At 38.7% G+C, this 14,894-nt stretch overlaps 3 protein-coding genes across 7 annotated transcripts; 1 reads left to right on the top strand and 2 right to left on the bottom strand.

Moving 5' to 3' along the window:
* Window positions 1-36: 36 nt before the first annotated feature.
* On the top strand, window positions 37-3,554 carry LOC120008435. Of its 2 annotated transcripts, none has more exons than XM_038858752.1 (3): window positions 37-196; window positions 945-1,517; window positions 2,813-3,554. In XM_038858752.1, exons 2-3 carry the CDS (start codon window positions 1,055-1,057, stop codon window positions 2,860-2,862), a joined length of 513 nt encoding a protein of 170 aa, XP_038714680.1. In that variant the 5' UTR covers window positions 37-196; window positions 945-1,054; the 3' UTR covers window positions 2,863-3,554. The 2 variants fall into 2 exon arrangements, with proteins under 2 accessions (XP_038714680.1, XP_038714682.1); XM_038858754.1 differs by having other exon boundaries at window positions 41-196; window positions 976-1,517.
* A 317-nt stretch (window positions 3,555-3,871) lies between these two features.
* Window positions 3,872-7,738, bottom strand: LOC120009048 (protein NETWORKED 2A). Its single transcript, XM_038859490.1, has 2 exons — window positions 7,437-7,738; window positions 3,872-7,003 (listed from the first exon to the last, which is right to left on the bottom strand). Exons 1-2 carry the CDS (start codon window positions 7,528-7,530, stop codon window positions 4,119-4,121), a joined length of 2,979 nt encoding a protein of 992 aa, XP_038715418.1. The 5' UTR covers window positions 7,531-7,738; the 3' UTR covers window positions 3,872-4,118.
* A 239-nt stretch (window positions 7,739-7,977) lies between these two features.
* Window positions 7,978-14,588, bottom strand: LOC120008620. Of its 4 annotated transcripts, none has more exons than XM_038858998.1 (6): window positions 14,171-14,588; window positions 13,820-14,012; window positions 13,488-13,574; window positions 12,060-12,446; window positions 9,413-9,560; window positions 7,978-9,203 (listed from the first exon to the last, which is right to left on the bottom strand). In XM_038858998.1, exons 1-6 carry the CDS (start codon window positions 14,251-14,253, stop codon window positions 8,239-8,241), a joined length of 1,863 nt encoding a protein of 620 aa, XP_038714926.1. In that variant the 5' UTR covers window positions 14,254-14,588; the 3' UTR covers window positions 7,978-8,238. The 4 variants fall into 4 exon arrangements, with proteins under 4 accessions (XP_038714926.1, XP_038714929.1, XP_038714927.1 ...); XM_038859001.1 differs by having other exon boundaries at window positions 7,978-9,137; XM_038858999.1 differs by having other exon boundaries at window positions 7,978-9,197; window positions 14,171-14,587.
* Window positions 14,589-14,894: the final 306 nt, after the last annotated feature.

Genomic DNA, 14,894 nt, shown 5'->3' with positions numbered 1-14,894 from the left:
ATATTATTGTTTTATTGATCGTGAAAAATTATTGGAGGAGCTTGCAATATAGAGAAGAGAAGCGAAGCCAATCTCTCCCTCTCCCTCTCAAGAACTGATTCTTCCAACTGAAGAAAGAATAAAACTAGGCTTTCCATTGTCGTTCAATGTCAGTTTTGGTTTCGCAGCAGAGAAAATCTGAGCTTTTGCTTTAAAGGTATCTTATCTATCTACGTAGATTTTTATTATCATTGGTTGTCTTCTCTTTGATATTCCAAGTTTGAGATTGAAGGAACGATAAAGATTTATTTTTTCTGGGTTTCTATTTTTGAGATTTGGGTCCCTTAGATGGGAAGGATAAAGAGAGCTGCTTTACAGGGAAGGAATATAGGAAGAGACAAATAAGGAAATCCGATTTGGGTTTAAAATTTTTAATTTATGATACGTAAATTGAAAGGGATTTAATGCATGGGTTTTGATTGTCGTGAAGAAGGGAAAAAAAAAAAAAAACTGTTGGTTTCTCTGTTCTTTGGGGCTTGGTTGCATGAATGAGCTATCGCATACATGCATCAGGTCGAGGAGTTAATGTTTCTATTGTTTCGTAATTTATTAGATGAATCGAATTTCGAAGGATCTATGTTTGGTAAATTCGTGGGATTCTATTTTAAGATTTTTTTTATAAGACAATCTTGGATAGTTTGGGTTGTCCAAATTCGCTGTATTCTGTCCATTAGCAGTGTATAGCCGTTTTGTTGAAATTATAATTTCTTTATAAGCCTCTGTCGTTTACCTAACAGATTCATAGGATGTGTGCAATGGTGTAAAATACTCTGAACCTAATCGCTATCTCTGTAATTCTTCGTTTCTCTTCCCTCAGAGACAGTAATAATGAGAAACGTGTATGCTTTCTCCTTTAATATTATTTTTTTAATGAATTTGGTTCTCATTGTTGATTACTTTAACAGGTAGAAAATACTAATAATTGCCCTTGCTCAGTTGCAATTCCCAAGCCTGAATTTGTTGGCAAAGATTCACGTCTTTTTTGAGACACCTATCAGTGGTGGTTTACAATTGTATGGCTGTGGCATTCAACCATCTCTCATGGTGGTTGTGGAGTGGAAAGCATCAAGAGCCCAAAGTTCCCAATGGGTCTTCTTTAAATTCTTCTCCTGATTCCAGCTTGTTGGAATCTGATAATCTAAAGTTTCCATTGGTTCGGGGGACTAATATGGCCTCATCATCAAGGAGGATCAAGCGCAAATGGCATAGCCGGGAAGAGAGAAAATTTGATAGGGAATACGATGTTGTTCTTGTGCCATCTGATGGTGGATGTGTTTCAGGTTCTGAGTCTGATAATTCTGATTATTCAGTTGGGTGGTTGGAGCCTCCTGGACCTGGATTCCATAGTGATGATGAGACCGACAACAGTTTTGCTGTCCTAGTTCCTTGTTATGGACGTGTTCATGATGATAGGGTGGAGGTTTCAAAGAACAACATTTTAGGAGCCATTGTCAGAGTCCCAGATAGTTATTCTGATGGTAAGAGCTTTTACTTCCCCAATTGGTATCTTCTTCCTTCTCAATTTGTATTAGGTTTTATTTTGTTTTCTTGTCAATGTGATCTTTTATGTCGCTTGATAATTTACTGGCTTTTTGAATATGATGTGTGCATTGTAGTCTCTGATAATTTTGGTAAAGTTGCCTACATATTGGGGTTTTGCTTTCACATCCTCAGGGCTCAGGTTCTTAGTGCACCTGTGAATTATAAAGTTCTAGTTGCAAAACCATTGTCTTCACTTCAGCGGGATTTTGATTTTATCGTGGTCCATAGTATTTACTATTTACAATAAAATGAAAGGTCTTGCTTATGACTTCCCATGCTATTGATAATTCTATTCAGAGAGAATCACATAAGGTCTTAAGATAGCTATTTTTGGTGTTGCCAATTATCACCTATTTGTGGACGCCATAGTCACTCTGCTTCTTTAGTGAAAATGCTTGAACTCTTGAGTTGTTAGAGGTGAACAGTGGCAAGTAGCAAAATTTTCTTCTCATTATTTGGGTTGAATCTGTTGTCATTGTTATCATCAAGACCTCTATCAGAAACATTGTTAGGTTGGCTACATGAATCCTCTCATGTTTTGTGAACTCAAAATGGTCATTTGTGGAACCTTCTAAAATTGCGAATGACACCTCTTTTGTTGACAAAAAATTCTACTTTGTTTAAGCAGTAAAGGTTAACAGAATGTTTCCACCATCCTCATTGTTACAAAAAATTTACTTGTTGATTGCTGTACTTTCAGCCATTTTATGTTTCTCGAACTATTGTACATCAGGTGCTTTATAGCGAGAACATCTTTGAACTTTTCATTTGGACGGTTAGCTGAACTTGCTTGCATCTATAACTTAGTTTTGTTCAACACCTGATTTTTCAATGCATACGTTGTTATGTTGGAATATGTCCAATCATAAATCATTGTAATTTCTCATTGCTGCTCATTTACTAGGTCAAATAAATCAGAATCGGGGGTACTTGGGTACACGTCTATACCCTTCTAACCCATCTTGCTACATGTAGACACTCATTTCGAGATTTATTTCATCATTACATGCTACTTCCTTTTCATCGACTGCAATCTGGAAGTCCTTTGACAATTTAGGGATTTAAGTACGGAATAGGCTCTTCTCTTGGTCCTTCATGTTTCTTTACTTTCAAGTGTTCTGATAGTTGCAAACTTCTTTATGGCTTTTGGCAGTGTTGCAAATGAATGTTTTTTTTTGTAACTGGTGTTTATCATCCAATATGTAATAGCTAATCTGGCTGTTATATGCAGACAGCAAGAAATTTATGGAACAGTGGCTTTCTTCCCTTCAGAACATCTGATATTCATGATGGCCAATAGAAGCAAATTGGGTTCTACTGTGCTCTTGGGCTGCTGCTGCTGCTGCTGCTGCATCTTCTGTGAGGACCTGTCCTGTTGCTTTGACATTGAAAGGTAAATGTACAAAGATGTAATATAACCTAGTGTTCAGTATTGACCAAAAAAAGGAAAAAAAAAAAGGAAAAACAAAAACAAAAAAGGAGCTGGCTGGTGTGGTATTTTGGTGGTAGCATAGGACTCGCAAACATTGGCTCGAAGGTGATAATAATACGTGTGAAGAGCAGAAATGGCAGAAGCTTGTGTTAATGTACAAGGAGCAGAAGCCGCAGAGAGTGGATCTACAACAACCACCTTGGCGGCAAGACATGTTTTTGTAGATGCTTCTTGGAAGACGTTGCTAAGAGGACCGATTGTTGTCGTCCCCTTATCTCTCGCCACGACTGGGATGGAAAACCATTGTGTGATAAAGCGTTTGCTGGCATGTGTTGCAGATGAAAACTGGGGGAGAGAAGACAAGTGTGTGTGTGCGCGCTAGCTATTCTTTCATGTAAATATATTATCTGTACATAACGAAGCAGGTCCTTGCCTAGTGCTTCATCTTCGTGTAAATAATTGCAATTGCTAGTGTAAATAGCTGAGATATTCATGAGATTATATGTTCCTTTATTTTATGCATTTTAAGGCCAATTCCTGTGTTGGAGTGCTTTTTTTTTGGTAACCGATAACAACTCAGCAGACATGCTATTGAGATCCAACGTAAATCATTTGGAAATAGCTGCGTCAATTTAGAATCGGTGAGCCCCTGACTTTTGGAGAGATTCACTCTTGACCTTGGATGAGATTTTTTATACCTCAAGTCCGGAGAGAACCAACTAGACTATAGTCAAGCAATTTTGCGCTATAGTGTTCATCATCATAAAAAGAAAAGCTGTGCGCACACAAGGATAGTGACCCGATGAACACTGAATTGGATGTGAACATTCATCTTTATCAAGTGTAGTACCTGTGCTTCCATGTCCTTCACATGTTCTAATAAGTATACCAATGCCATCTAACTCCTCAAAACAAAACAAAAAACAGAAGCAAGCAACTCAAGGCTATAATCAGTAGAAAGTTCATTATATGATAATAACATGTAAATACCACAAATTATAATCACCCCACCACTCTCACATGGGATGGGGATCCGATTTTGAAAGAACACAAGTCTTCAAATTCTCTGTCATGTATCTAAACTCGCTGGAAGGAAAGATCAAGTTCATCTACTCTGTGGAACTCCAACTTCAGCCAGAGTACTATATTGTTTCTGCAATGCAGGACTCATGCAAGAAAAGAGTGATGCCTTCTGTTGTCTTTGCTTTTTAAGCTTCATCCCAAACAAGAAAGATCGCAATGGTATTCTTGCTCGAAGGGATGAACTTCTGATATTTGGGTTTTGCTTGGATGCTGAAATCCCAAAGTCTTCATCCAGTTTTGCCAAGGTAGTCTCAACTTCAAGCTGCATTGCTCTCACTTTATCAAGACCCGCATGCAGTTCGTCCGTAACCTTCCTGTTTTCCTGTTTCATATTAAGAACCTCACCTTGAAACTTAGCTGCCTTGTATTCAGTGATCTCAGTCTTCTCTGGTCCACTGGAGACTGTTGATATCTCCTCTTGGATGTTGCACAGAGAATCATATCTTCCCTGCATTTCATCCTTCATTACTGAATTGTTCTCCAGCCATAATGATAGCTCAGTTTCTATCTCTCTCAAGTGCTTGTATATCGGCCTAGCAACTGAGGTTAGAGATTCATTTTTACCACTTCCTTCTTGCTTCCTTCCATCCTTCAGTTGCAATAGCTCCGCTTTTAAATCATGGATCGAAGTTTGGAATTTCCTTATTTGATGGAAGGATGTGCTAAATCGTAACCAGAACTCTAGATTCTCTTCCAAAAGTTCATCAATTTCTGAGCGGAATTTTTCTTCTACAGGAGAAGGAACAGAATGGAAATGCTGTATCTTGGTCTCACGTTCTTCCTCTTTAGCAGATCTTTTCAACTCTCCAGCTGCATCTAGTTTGTCAGTCCTTTCACCAGATTCTACGCGCTGTTCACCTAACATATAATACGGTGGTTGTTGATTAGAAGTTAATGATGAAATGTTAGACTCTGGAGAGCTAGCAACTTGTGTTATGCTTTCAGGGGTTCCTTCTTGATGCGAATGACTACTCCATTGTCCACCCATATTGATGTTCGGGGAGCTTTGTTTTTGTCGTAAGGACCTAATTTCCTCATCCCTCGAAGCAATAGCATTCTTCAACTCCCTCATCTGCATTGCCAATTCAAAGAATCCATCACGGTTTTTCTTCTCAACATCTGCAAGCTTCCTCTTTACTTCCTTATAGTTATGAAGAACTGACGAATAGTCATCAAGTAGAAGCTTCTCTCTGTCCTCTAACCCATTTAAGTACAGCTGCCTCCAGTTAGGTTGACCTTCTTCCTCTTCTGACCCCATTTCCTCCAGCTTGATATCAATACTACTAGCTTCCGTCCCAGGCAAGTCTTTGTTGTCATTTTTGTCATCTTGAGACAAGTCTGTACGGTTTTTGGACACAAAATCATGCTTAGTAATGGAGGGGTATGCAATGTCGTCCTCTCCTACACCTTTGACAGAATCACTGATTGAAGAAATTTCTTTTTTCTCTTCCTTCTCTATGTTTGTGTCTTGAGAGACCTTAGAGTCATCAGCAGGAGCCAGTTTATCTCCATGGTTTTTGACTTCATCAACTGGTTTGGAAACAGGAGATACTTTCATTTCCTGGAACAGCCCAACATTCTCAACCTCTTCATCCAGCTTCACATTGTGTAGTTTCCCAGACAAATGATCAATGTTGCAGATTGCTTCAGTAAAATGCACTTGAAGGCTGTTATTTTGATCTTTGAAACTTCTGTTAAGACTTTTGACTCTTTGCAACTCATCCTCCAACTCCTTTAGCTTCTTGTTTGTATTTTCTGAACCTTCAATTAGGCTCTCCTTGTCCTCTTCCAGGGTCCGAATATGAGCTTGGAGTTCATCTGTTTCCGTTCTTAATCTCTCAACCAAAGCAGCCTGCGAAGACACTGCAGTTTCCAAGGTCACAACCGTATTTACAAGTCCATCAATCTTTTCTGCCAGTTGAGAGACAGTGATTGTAGAGTCTGATTCTACATCAAGCTGTTCTTTGATTTTCTTCCGCAACAGTTCTAGATCATGCTTCTCTGGTTCCTCACTGTTGCTTTCTTGGCTAAAGTTAGCCAATCTAGAACCTTCATGCCGAGATTCAGCAACGGCCTCTTCCTGTTCTGTTTGCTTGGGAAGAAATTTTCTCCGGAGGGCTTGGAACTTCTCCTGGGCTTCCTGAGCTCTTTCATGCTCCATTTCTGCCTCTTCGGCAGATTGATCTTCTTTCTCTTTCAACTGGTCCAAGGTCTTCTTGCATGAATTTAAAGCCGTTGACGCCATCAATGTTCGAGCTTCATTATCCTCAATTGCAGTACCAATACCAAACTCATCTTGTAAGCTACAAACTCTCCCTTGCATCTCAGTAATCTGGTTCTCAATTTCACAGAATTTCTCATATCCGCGTTCATATGAACTCTTAACAAACTCCCTTTCAGTCTGTAATGTCAAAATTTCTTTCTGAAGCTTATCAAGCTCCTCCAATGCCTCATTTTTCGTTAGGCCAGAACTCGGCGGAGTAGCTGCTTTGGCAGTACTGGCATTCCTCTTTAGCTGCTGTCCTTTTCTCGACAACAACATAGACGGAATCCTGAAATCTTTCTTCATCTTCGGGACTTTTGGGATGCTTGGCTTGGGAATTGGTTCAGATGGTTTGTCAGCAATGTTGAAAGAAGTGGAAGTTGTTGAAAGATTTTGTTCATCTTCATCATCAATTGCAAACTGAACTTGTTCCGGATATACGGTGGCAATGGTTCGGTTGGCCCTTTGAAGATCTCGTGATAGATGATCATATCTCTCGGCCAGTGCCCGGTATGATCTGTAACATTCTTCGACATAGTTGATTAGCTCTGGCCTCTTTCTGTAATACATTTCAGCTCTCTGAGCAAATGAGTCTCCATCATTGTTGATGATTTTGAGTGTTTCACCAACTTTCTCCTCCATATCTGTGAATTTTACAGTTTGCATGTCAACCATTACTACAATCTCCTGGTCTATCATAATCAACAAATAATGGTCTCATGCCCTAAAAATTCAGATTAAAAACTTAACCCTAATTCTTCTTAACGATTCGTAGTTCCATTACAGATTTTTTAGGGTTATCAGAGCAGGATTATCATCTAACCCTCAATATGTTCGAAAAAATGACCAAGTGGTCTCAAACAAACAATGATATTCTTTTTGCTCAAGTTTTATGGCAAATCTAATCCAAATGAACCAGAAAATGACTAACAGGCGATCAAATAGAGCAGAACTAGTCCCAACCACAATCTGAATCATCAGAAACTTGAATTTTTTTTCTTCTTAATATGGACATTGAAGGAGTTAATAAGAAGAACTAAGAAAACCCAGATTGTTTAATTGAGAAAAAGGACATACCTTGCAGGTTTTGTTCCAGCCATTTGGACTGTTTTGTCCTGATGTGGCTTGCCCACCACCATGAATATGCATTGCTTGCTGCTCTGTGCAACATTCTCTCTCTCTCTCTCTCTCTCTCTCCCCCTCAACAGGTAAAATTGATGCAACCCATTAGATCAAAAACCATGATGATCATTTGATGATGATGATGATGCATATGAAGGAATGAATGAGAGTGAATCAGGATAAGCATTGAAGAAAATACAGTTCTGTTAGAATGCATGAGATTATGAGCTGGACATTGAGATTGGTGGGGAGGATACTTCGCCCTGTTATATGTTGGTTACTTTGACAAGCTCAACACAACACAAGTTAAAAAGCTTCCATAGAGTGAGTCCACGTACTAGGGTCCTCGGTGAGTGGTTTTAGTGCCACTAAAAAAAATTAATTTTTTTTTATGAATGTGTTTTGATTAAATTTATGAATTTAATAATATTTTTTTTTGTCCCAAACAAAAATTAAATTAAATTAAACGTAAAAAAGACATGAAAATTATGGAATGTTAATAGAAACCAAAACATTATATTTCCCTTGCGATGAACAAGGGCAGAAACTAAGATGAATTCCTAAAACTTGAACATTGAGAATTCATCCGGCCGACTCCAAATATTGGATCTTGAATCTATTTGTTTTATTGTCAAAGAGAATAAATCATTTAACTATTTACCACAAGATCATATAATTAACACAACACAAATTCCTAGAACAAGCAAGCAAAATGGGAACCGATTAAGAACAAAGGGAACTCCTTAGCCTTCTTCCCCTACTCTCGACAGCCAGCCTCTGCTTTTACTACAACCTCCTGCTTTTCAGTGCAGCCATCAGCAACCGTGCTAGGCAAATCCACCCCCTTATCATTCGAGCAATTATCATTACCCTTCTCCTCCGTAGCAGATTGATTCTTACCTTTAACGGGGGAACCCTTCACATCATCAACGTTTGGATTTGGACTCTCTTCATGCCGGTTGACGTCGACCTCTTCTTGTCTACACTCTGTCATCTCTGTGTCTGACGATCTATTAGGATTCTTACACTGAGCTACTTGACTTCTGAGTTCTGCTTCTGAACTTGGCAAGTCCGGTTTCACCTCTTGTACTTCCTTGCTTGGTTCACCCGCAGAGAGATGAAGTCCATCATCCGAAACCTCCCTTTCAGTTTGATTGTTTGCTCCACGAACTTTACTCTCCTCTGCAGTTTGGGACTTTGTCTGAAGTTTGGAGGTCATACTGTTGGTGGCGGGGTTAGTTTCTTCAGATGGCAAGCTCATTGATGTGGCAGAAGCTACTGATGGGGCACCTTTTGCTGGAGCAGGGCATGAAGCACTTGGTGGGGCAGCAGGATAGGTGGAAACTGGAGCTGCCAGGCTGGCAGACCTGTAATGTACATTAGAACCACCAGTGGGCATCATATGAACTGCATTCTTTGCCTTGGCAGCCTTCATAAGTGAATCAGCATCCGACGTACTAGCAATGCGAGCCCCGACAGCAACTGCAGTGGCTCGTACTGAGTCTTGACAGTGATTAGATTTTGGTGATGTCAACTTTGTAGTTACTTGTGATTTTGCTGCAAAAGAAGCTGCTCTCCCAGAAGATGATAACGCCAGAACAGCACCTTGTTGAGATTGGCCTCGGGTGCGTGTAGAGCTGCCACTGGCAGGAGAACCTTCAGCAACGGTAGTTGCAAGCCCAGATTTATAAGATGAAGAGTTCAAAGCCGTCCCAGCTGTCCCTTATTCAAGAAACCATTTGTATTTAGCACGAAAAAGAAAGTGAAACATTGAGGGAAGGAAGAACAATCCGTCATTAAAGAAAACACATTCGGAATTTATCATGTTTTTCGTAAGTATAGCTCTCATCCTTGGTAGTTTGTTCAGCCGATAAGCACTTCTCAATAATTTTGAAAAAAAAAAAAAGATATGAGATGAAGAAGAGAATCACCAGAGTTATTTGTAGCTGCCATTAAGTTCATATTTTCAGGGATATCCAGGGCATGGCGAGCTGTTTTCATAGCCTCAGAAAGTTCTGAGCCATTTGAGTTTACTCCTTTGCTCAAGTTTCCTTTGCGCTTCCTGATAGTGGCCCACCTCTGCAATTAGGGGAACATAAGGCAAGCAAGCACCATGCCAAATAAATTTGAAAGTTGAATCAAGTTTTATTACTGTGACCAATCCAATTACATGATTCAAAGAATCTACTTGCCCAGTCTGAAAAATAAGCACGGAAAACCTACTATGAAATTCACATATCCATGATAATTAATATAATTAGCAGACAAAACAAACTCTGTTGCCGGGGTTTGACCCCGGGAGAACTGGATGAAAACCAGACAGCTTTACTAGATGAGATGACAACGAATTTTCTGTTATATGACTAAACAGATAAAATATGAATTCCAAAGCTATAACCAGTAAGCCGGAAATGCACAAAAAAAACCTGTAAGAGAAATGTTATTTTACTTGTTCATATAAATACATAACATTACTCATATCTAACATTGGATGCATTGATCTTAGTCAACTATGTGATATACTGTTCAAAACTGGCTAACATAACAATGCAAGGACAGCAACACTACTAATAGACACAATTCACATCTACACAGCCTCACTGCTTGAAAATTGTACTTATGTTATTATATACCATTTTACTTCTTTTTTTTGAATAGAAAAAATTTATTCAAGCCCCAAAGGGGAGCAACCCACAACTACATCAAGGACGAACAGTTAATAAGATCAAAAACATTTCTAGGGAAAGACAGACTCCAGAATTTTAGACAATCAAACCATGTTTCAATAAAAAAGTCTAGGGAGGAATCCTTATTTTCAAAGATTCTGTTGTTCCTTTCTTTCCAAATCAGCCACATAACTGCCATAGGAATGAGCTGAAATAAATTCTTTTGGTGCTTGTCTTTTCCAATAGAAGCCCACGCAAGTAGCTCTTTATCTACAGTATTGTGAGAGACCCACCATAGCCCCAACATCTTCCAGACATTTCTGGACCAAGGGCAGCGCAGGAACAGGTGATTAATAGACTCGGAATCTGCTTTACACAAATAGCATCTATTCACAAGAGAGAAGCCCCTCCTTTGCAGGTTGTCTTGAGTTAAGATCCTCTGCCAAACAACCTCCCAGCAAAAGAAAATAACTCTAGGAGGAGCGTTAGATTTTACTTCTTATTGCTTTTTCCCGATAGAATGCCAAAGCTGCCGTTAAAGTTGTCAATTTTCTCATTATAATTACTTATAGCTGTCCATAATACTAAAAACCACATGGGAAGTGGATGCAGCTACTATTAAAAGTTGTGATGCCATGCTGCTGGGGAGCATAGAAAATGAAGGGGAAAGTTTCATCTTTGTGTTCTTCTTTATGTGTCTCTGTTTTGTGTGGGGCATATGGTGCTACTGTGCTTTGTGGAAAGTATGTTCAGTGGGGCAAACACTGGTTGAAGAACAGGCTCCTACATTTATAGTTGTATGAGAGTGAGTGAGATGCAAGAGAGCGAGATGCAAGTTATTGGACGGAGCAGAAATGGTATCCATTTGAATTTGATCTCCCATATGCTTTTCAAGCCTCAAATATATAGATAGTTGAGGAGATTTCTTAACGTTCTAAGGGGTTTAAAAGTGGGAAAGGTTCAAATTAGTTGAGAGTAAAGGATGCCAGAGATTGGAAGTGTCATACTAGATCATATTATGAGTTCCGACCGAAGCTGAACTGAACTATATCCATTGGAAAAGTATTGAGAAAGTAAGGTGCCATCTTAATCTGCATTATGTGAAACACCCACGGATCTTCAAACCATCCATCCCAATCTTCAAACCACCACCCTAATCTTCTATTCATGAAACGCACTGGGTAGATTACAATTCAACAAAACTGAAGAGTAAGTTCCTTCGCTTTATGCAGTACTCTCATCTCCATTCACAATTTTAGCCATCATTAAACTAGCACTTTCTTTTTAAAGGCAAAAATTCAGAGACCACGGTTTTGTACATGATTAAGACTTAAGAGTGTACAGCTTTTGAAGCAAAAGGTAATTAATTTGCTTTTAAGAATAAGGAAAATGAAAGTACTTTCTAAAGCAAGCTTCTTACTTCCAGAAAACAAAAAGAAAATTTGCCAAGATTTCGAGCTTATCGTTTTCAAAAAGGGTTACACTACACAAACACTCACGCAAGTGCACACACATGTATGATTGATAATGATGATGACAAAAAGCATGCTTTTCTCTGGCAAATTTGACTTTGTTACTGAAGACACTTTCTTGTAAGATTCCCGCAATTACCATTACTAATGTATTTTATAAAACCCGATCTCCTTAATGAATAACATCTTTTCAACAGTTATATGAGGATGAGCCAATATAAGAACACGTCTATCAACTAAGCACCAACTACCATTTCATTCCAATTCATTTGTTTTCACTAAACTTGAAGAAAGCGAAGGAATGTGAAATAGCATACTTTGTTGGTATTGTTGGTATCACACATGCGTAGGATGGATGAACATACGGCAGGAGGAGACAAAAAAAGAAGTCATTTCAAGTTAAAGACTAAATTGGCACAGGGAAGAGAAAGAATATAAACCTGAGATAGTTGTGAAGCAGTTCTATCGATATTGAAATCTCCCCTAATAATATTTGCCCAATTCCCTTCACCACATTTCCTCACAGCCTCCATCAGTTCATTGTCCTCTTCTTTTGACCATTGTTTTCTTGCCCTTTTAGAACCACGGTTCCCTGTTCCATTTAAATCTGAAACTCCAGCAGATGGCACTATAGGTAGGGGCTGTTTCTGAACAGAAACTGGAACCGTGATGTTCACCCCTGGCATTGAACCAGCGGGTTGTGTCGTATCTGAAGTAGCTCTAAGTAACTGGGAGTGGCCACTAGGAAAGTTTATAGTTAATGGAGCCTCAACTGTGGAGCTGTCTGAGAGACCGGAATCCCTTAGAAAATCCGAAGCAATCAGCACCTGACCAAAACAACCCGATGCAGGAAGCAATCTTTTCAAGACTAAATTGTAGTCCAAAAGGACATGGACATTATAGGATTAGAGGAGAGCTAGACTTTAAACTGGAACAAATGGCACAAAAGAATCCAAATTCTGCATTCCAACCAATTGTTCTTATGCATCCATTTAGGCAACTCGAAGATGTTTGGGGAAAAAAAGATTTGAAGATGATTGGCTTCAATCATTTTGTACTTGTGAGTAACGTGAAATTTCTATGGCAAGGGTTATCCAGTTGGTTTGAGATTTGAAGTCCTTCACTGCTCTGAACTGCGAACTTCACATACTTTACACAATAGTTCAACCACTTCATCAATCCCTAAAATAATAAAAGAAACATCCTGAAAATCTGGCTTGTCTATTGATAGGTATTGTTTGTACAGACACAGAAGAAAAGTCACCATTTCATTCCCGATTAGCAATATTTTCACCCGGAAATATGTTCCATACTTCCATCCTAACATCAAACTAAAATTTTGCCCAAATACCCTTCTACCCAGCTTAAAACCAAAAAACCTATTGTATTAGCTCCACCGTCTGCTTTCCTAATAATTAATTCTGGAGTAACTCCAACCTCTAGCTAAATACCATCATGCACCACGACATTCTCTTAAAGTGTGCTATGTGCAAATAAAAGTTTTAACTTGAAAGATAATTGAGCAATTAATTCATCATCTTTTTCTGATGGAAAGTTTAAACAAACTAAATTAAGTTTTCCGTCGGTTGTTCAGAAGCTAAGGTACCTGAGAACCATAAGTAAGCTTATTTACCCCTATGTTGCAAAGGATATATATTAATATATCTTAAGTTGTCCGAGTTGGAATAGGAATAGAAGCAATGGAGAAAGAACAAAGAGCCATTTGGAAATCAACTTCAAAAACAGAAGCGCAGAGGAACTAAATTAACTCCAACCAAAGTAAGCTACATCATAAAGTCACTGCATCAAGGATTCTCTAAATTTTCGAAAAAGCATTATTATCTTCAAAATGACATTGATCTCAATACCTTGACACATGCTGCAGCCTCTGTTGAAGCTTCACTAGTAACACCAGGGAAAGCTTCCACTTCATATTCTAGATCGCTATCGTCATCCTGCAAAATAATTTCAACTTTGTAGGCTTTCAGCAGAATAAAAGGTTATACTTTCATCCAGTTGTGATAATAATTAATAATTTATACTCATTTGAATTCCCAAATGAAAGGCACTTTATTGGTGTTTTCCTTTTTCTTCAACAAAATTTCTTAGCGTTCATTGAAAAAAGAACTCTGATATTCAACTTCATTACTTATAAAAAGAAAAGGACCCATAACAAATAAAAAACATGTTCAGCACTGACCAGAGGTTGAGCCCCATCGTCCAATTTATCGAGCATAGGATGACAATAAGCTAAATGCCGCCATAGCATCTGATACTCCCTTGCATTAGAGATCCCCGTAGATGTCTTCTTAACCAATGCCTCCCAATCAATTTTCACTTCTGGAGACTGTGCTACCTCTTGAAGCAACGCAAGTAACGCAGTAGCATTGTACCTGCTCAAATACACACACACAAAAAAGAAAGAAAGAAAGAAAGAAGGTTTTACACAGATACATACATATATAACCCCATTAACAAGCAAGTAACGAAATCAAAATCGAAGTAAAAAAGATGACGAACGCTTCAAACAAAGAAAAAGAAAAGGCTAAACCTTTGCAAGAGAGTGGAGATATCTCCTTCACTGACTAGCCCCTTCTGCTTCTTGGCCGGCGTCTCAGTCGGTTTATCCGTCATAGTAGTCGCACTCGTTGTGAAATTGCATAGAACTAAGTACTAACACTAGCAAATCAAGAAAATACCTGCAGAAACCACTGCTGCTGAAAAATCAAAATCGGTAGAAAAACCCTAGCGAGGGTTTTTGGGAAGAGAGGCCAAGCAAACGTGATTATCGGAGTGAAGAGAGCAATCTTCATTCCTTCCTGATGCGTTGTGGACCGTTGATAAGACCAAAAGCTAGGGTGGTTCAATGCGACATCGACGGTGCAATTTTGTTCCGATGAAGAAGGCTTTACTTCGGTCTTGCAGCGAAAGTCCACTCGCTTATTGGGAATATAACTTCTGTTGTTTTTAATTCAATCAATCATCTATATTATGTGAAAACAAGTCCTTGTGAGTTGTGACGGTTTCTTTTTAATTCAATCAATCATCTATATTATGTGAAAGGCTACTTCAACAAAACTAAGCTGTTTTCTATTACTTCCACTTGGACAACCCTACATGAATTCATAAAACACTTCTGGAGAACTATTTTTCAAAAAACAATGTCTAAAAACCCAACCAAATAGGTATTCACCACCAATTATGAATTTCAGAGCTCACTCGTAAATCGTAGAAACATATATGATACAGAGAGTACATGTCCACAATAAATTATA

The sequence above is a fragment of the Tripterygium wilfordii genome, chromosome 11 (genome assembly GCF_013401445.1).
Source record: "Tripterygium wilfordii isolate XIE 37 chromosome 11, ASM1340144v1, whole genome shotgun sequence".
In the NCBI taxonomy this organism is placed as follows: Eukaryota; Viridiplantae; Streptophyta; class Magnoliopsida; order Celastrales; family Celastraceae; genus Tripterygium; species Tripterygium wilfordii.
This window is presented reverse-complemented; position numbering and strand designations above follow the sequence as displayed.

Coding starts and splice junctions, on each gene's coding strand:
- LOC120008435 (XM_038858752.1), top strand. CDS start 1,055: ATGGCTGTGGCATTCAACCATCTCTCATGGTGGTTGTGGAGTGGAAAG. Junction 1,518..2,812: donor CCCAGATAGTTATTCTGATG/GTAAGAGCTTTT, acceptor TGTTATATGCAG/ACAGCAAGAAATTTATGGAA.
- LOC120008620 (XM_038858998.1), bottom strand. CDS start 14,253: ATGACGGATAAACCGACTGAGACGCCGGCCAAGAAGCAGAAGGGGCTA. Junction 12,447..13,487: donor AGGCTGCAGCATGTGTCAAG/GTATTGAGATCA, acceptor TGTTTTGGTCAG/GTGCTGATTGCTTCGGATTT. Junction 9,561..12,059: donor CTGCTTCACAACTATCTCAG/GTTTATATTCTT, acceptor CCCTAATTGCAG/AGGTGGGCCACTATCAGGAA.
- LOC120009048 (XM_038859490.1), bottom strand. CDS start 7,530: ATGTTGCACAGAGCAGCAAGCAATGCATATTCATGGTGGTGGGCAAGC. Junction 7,004..7,436: donor GCTGGAACAAAACCTGCAAG/GTATGTCCTTTT, acceptor TAAAATTCACAG/ATATGGAGGAGAAAGTTGGT.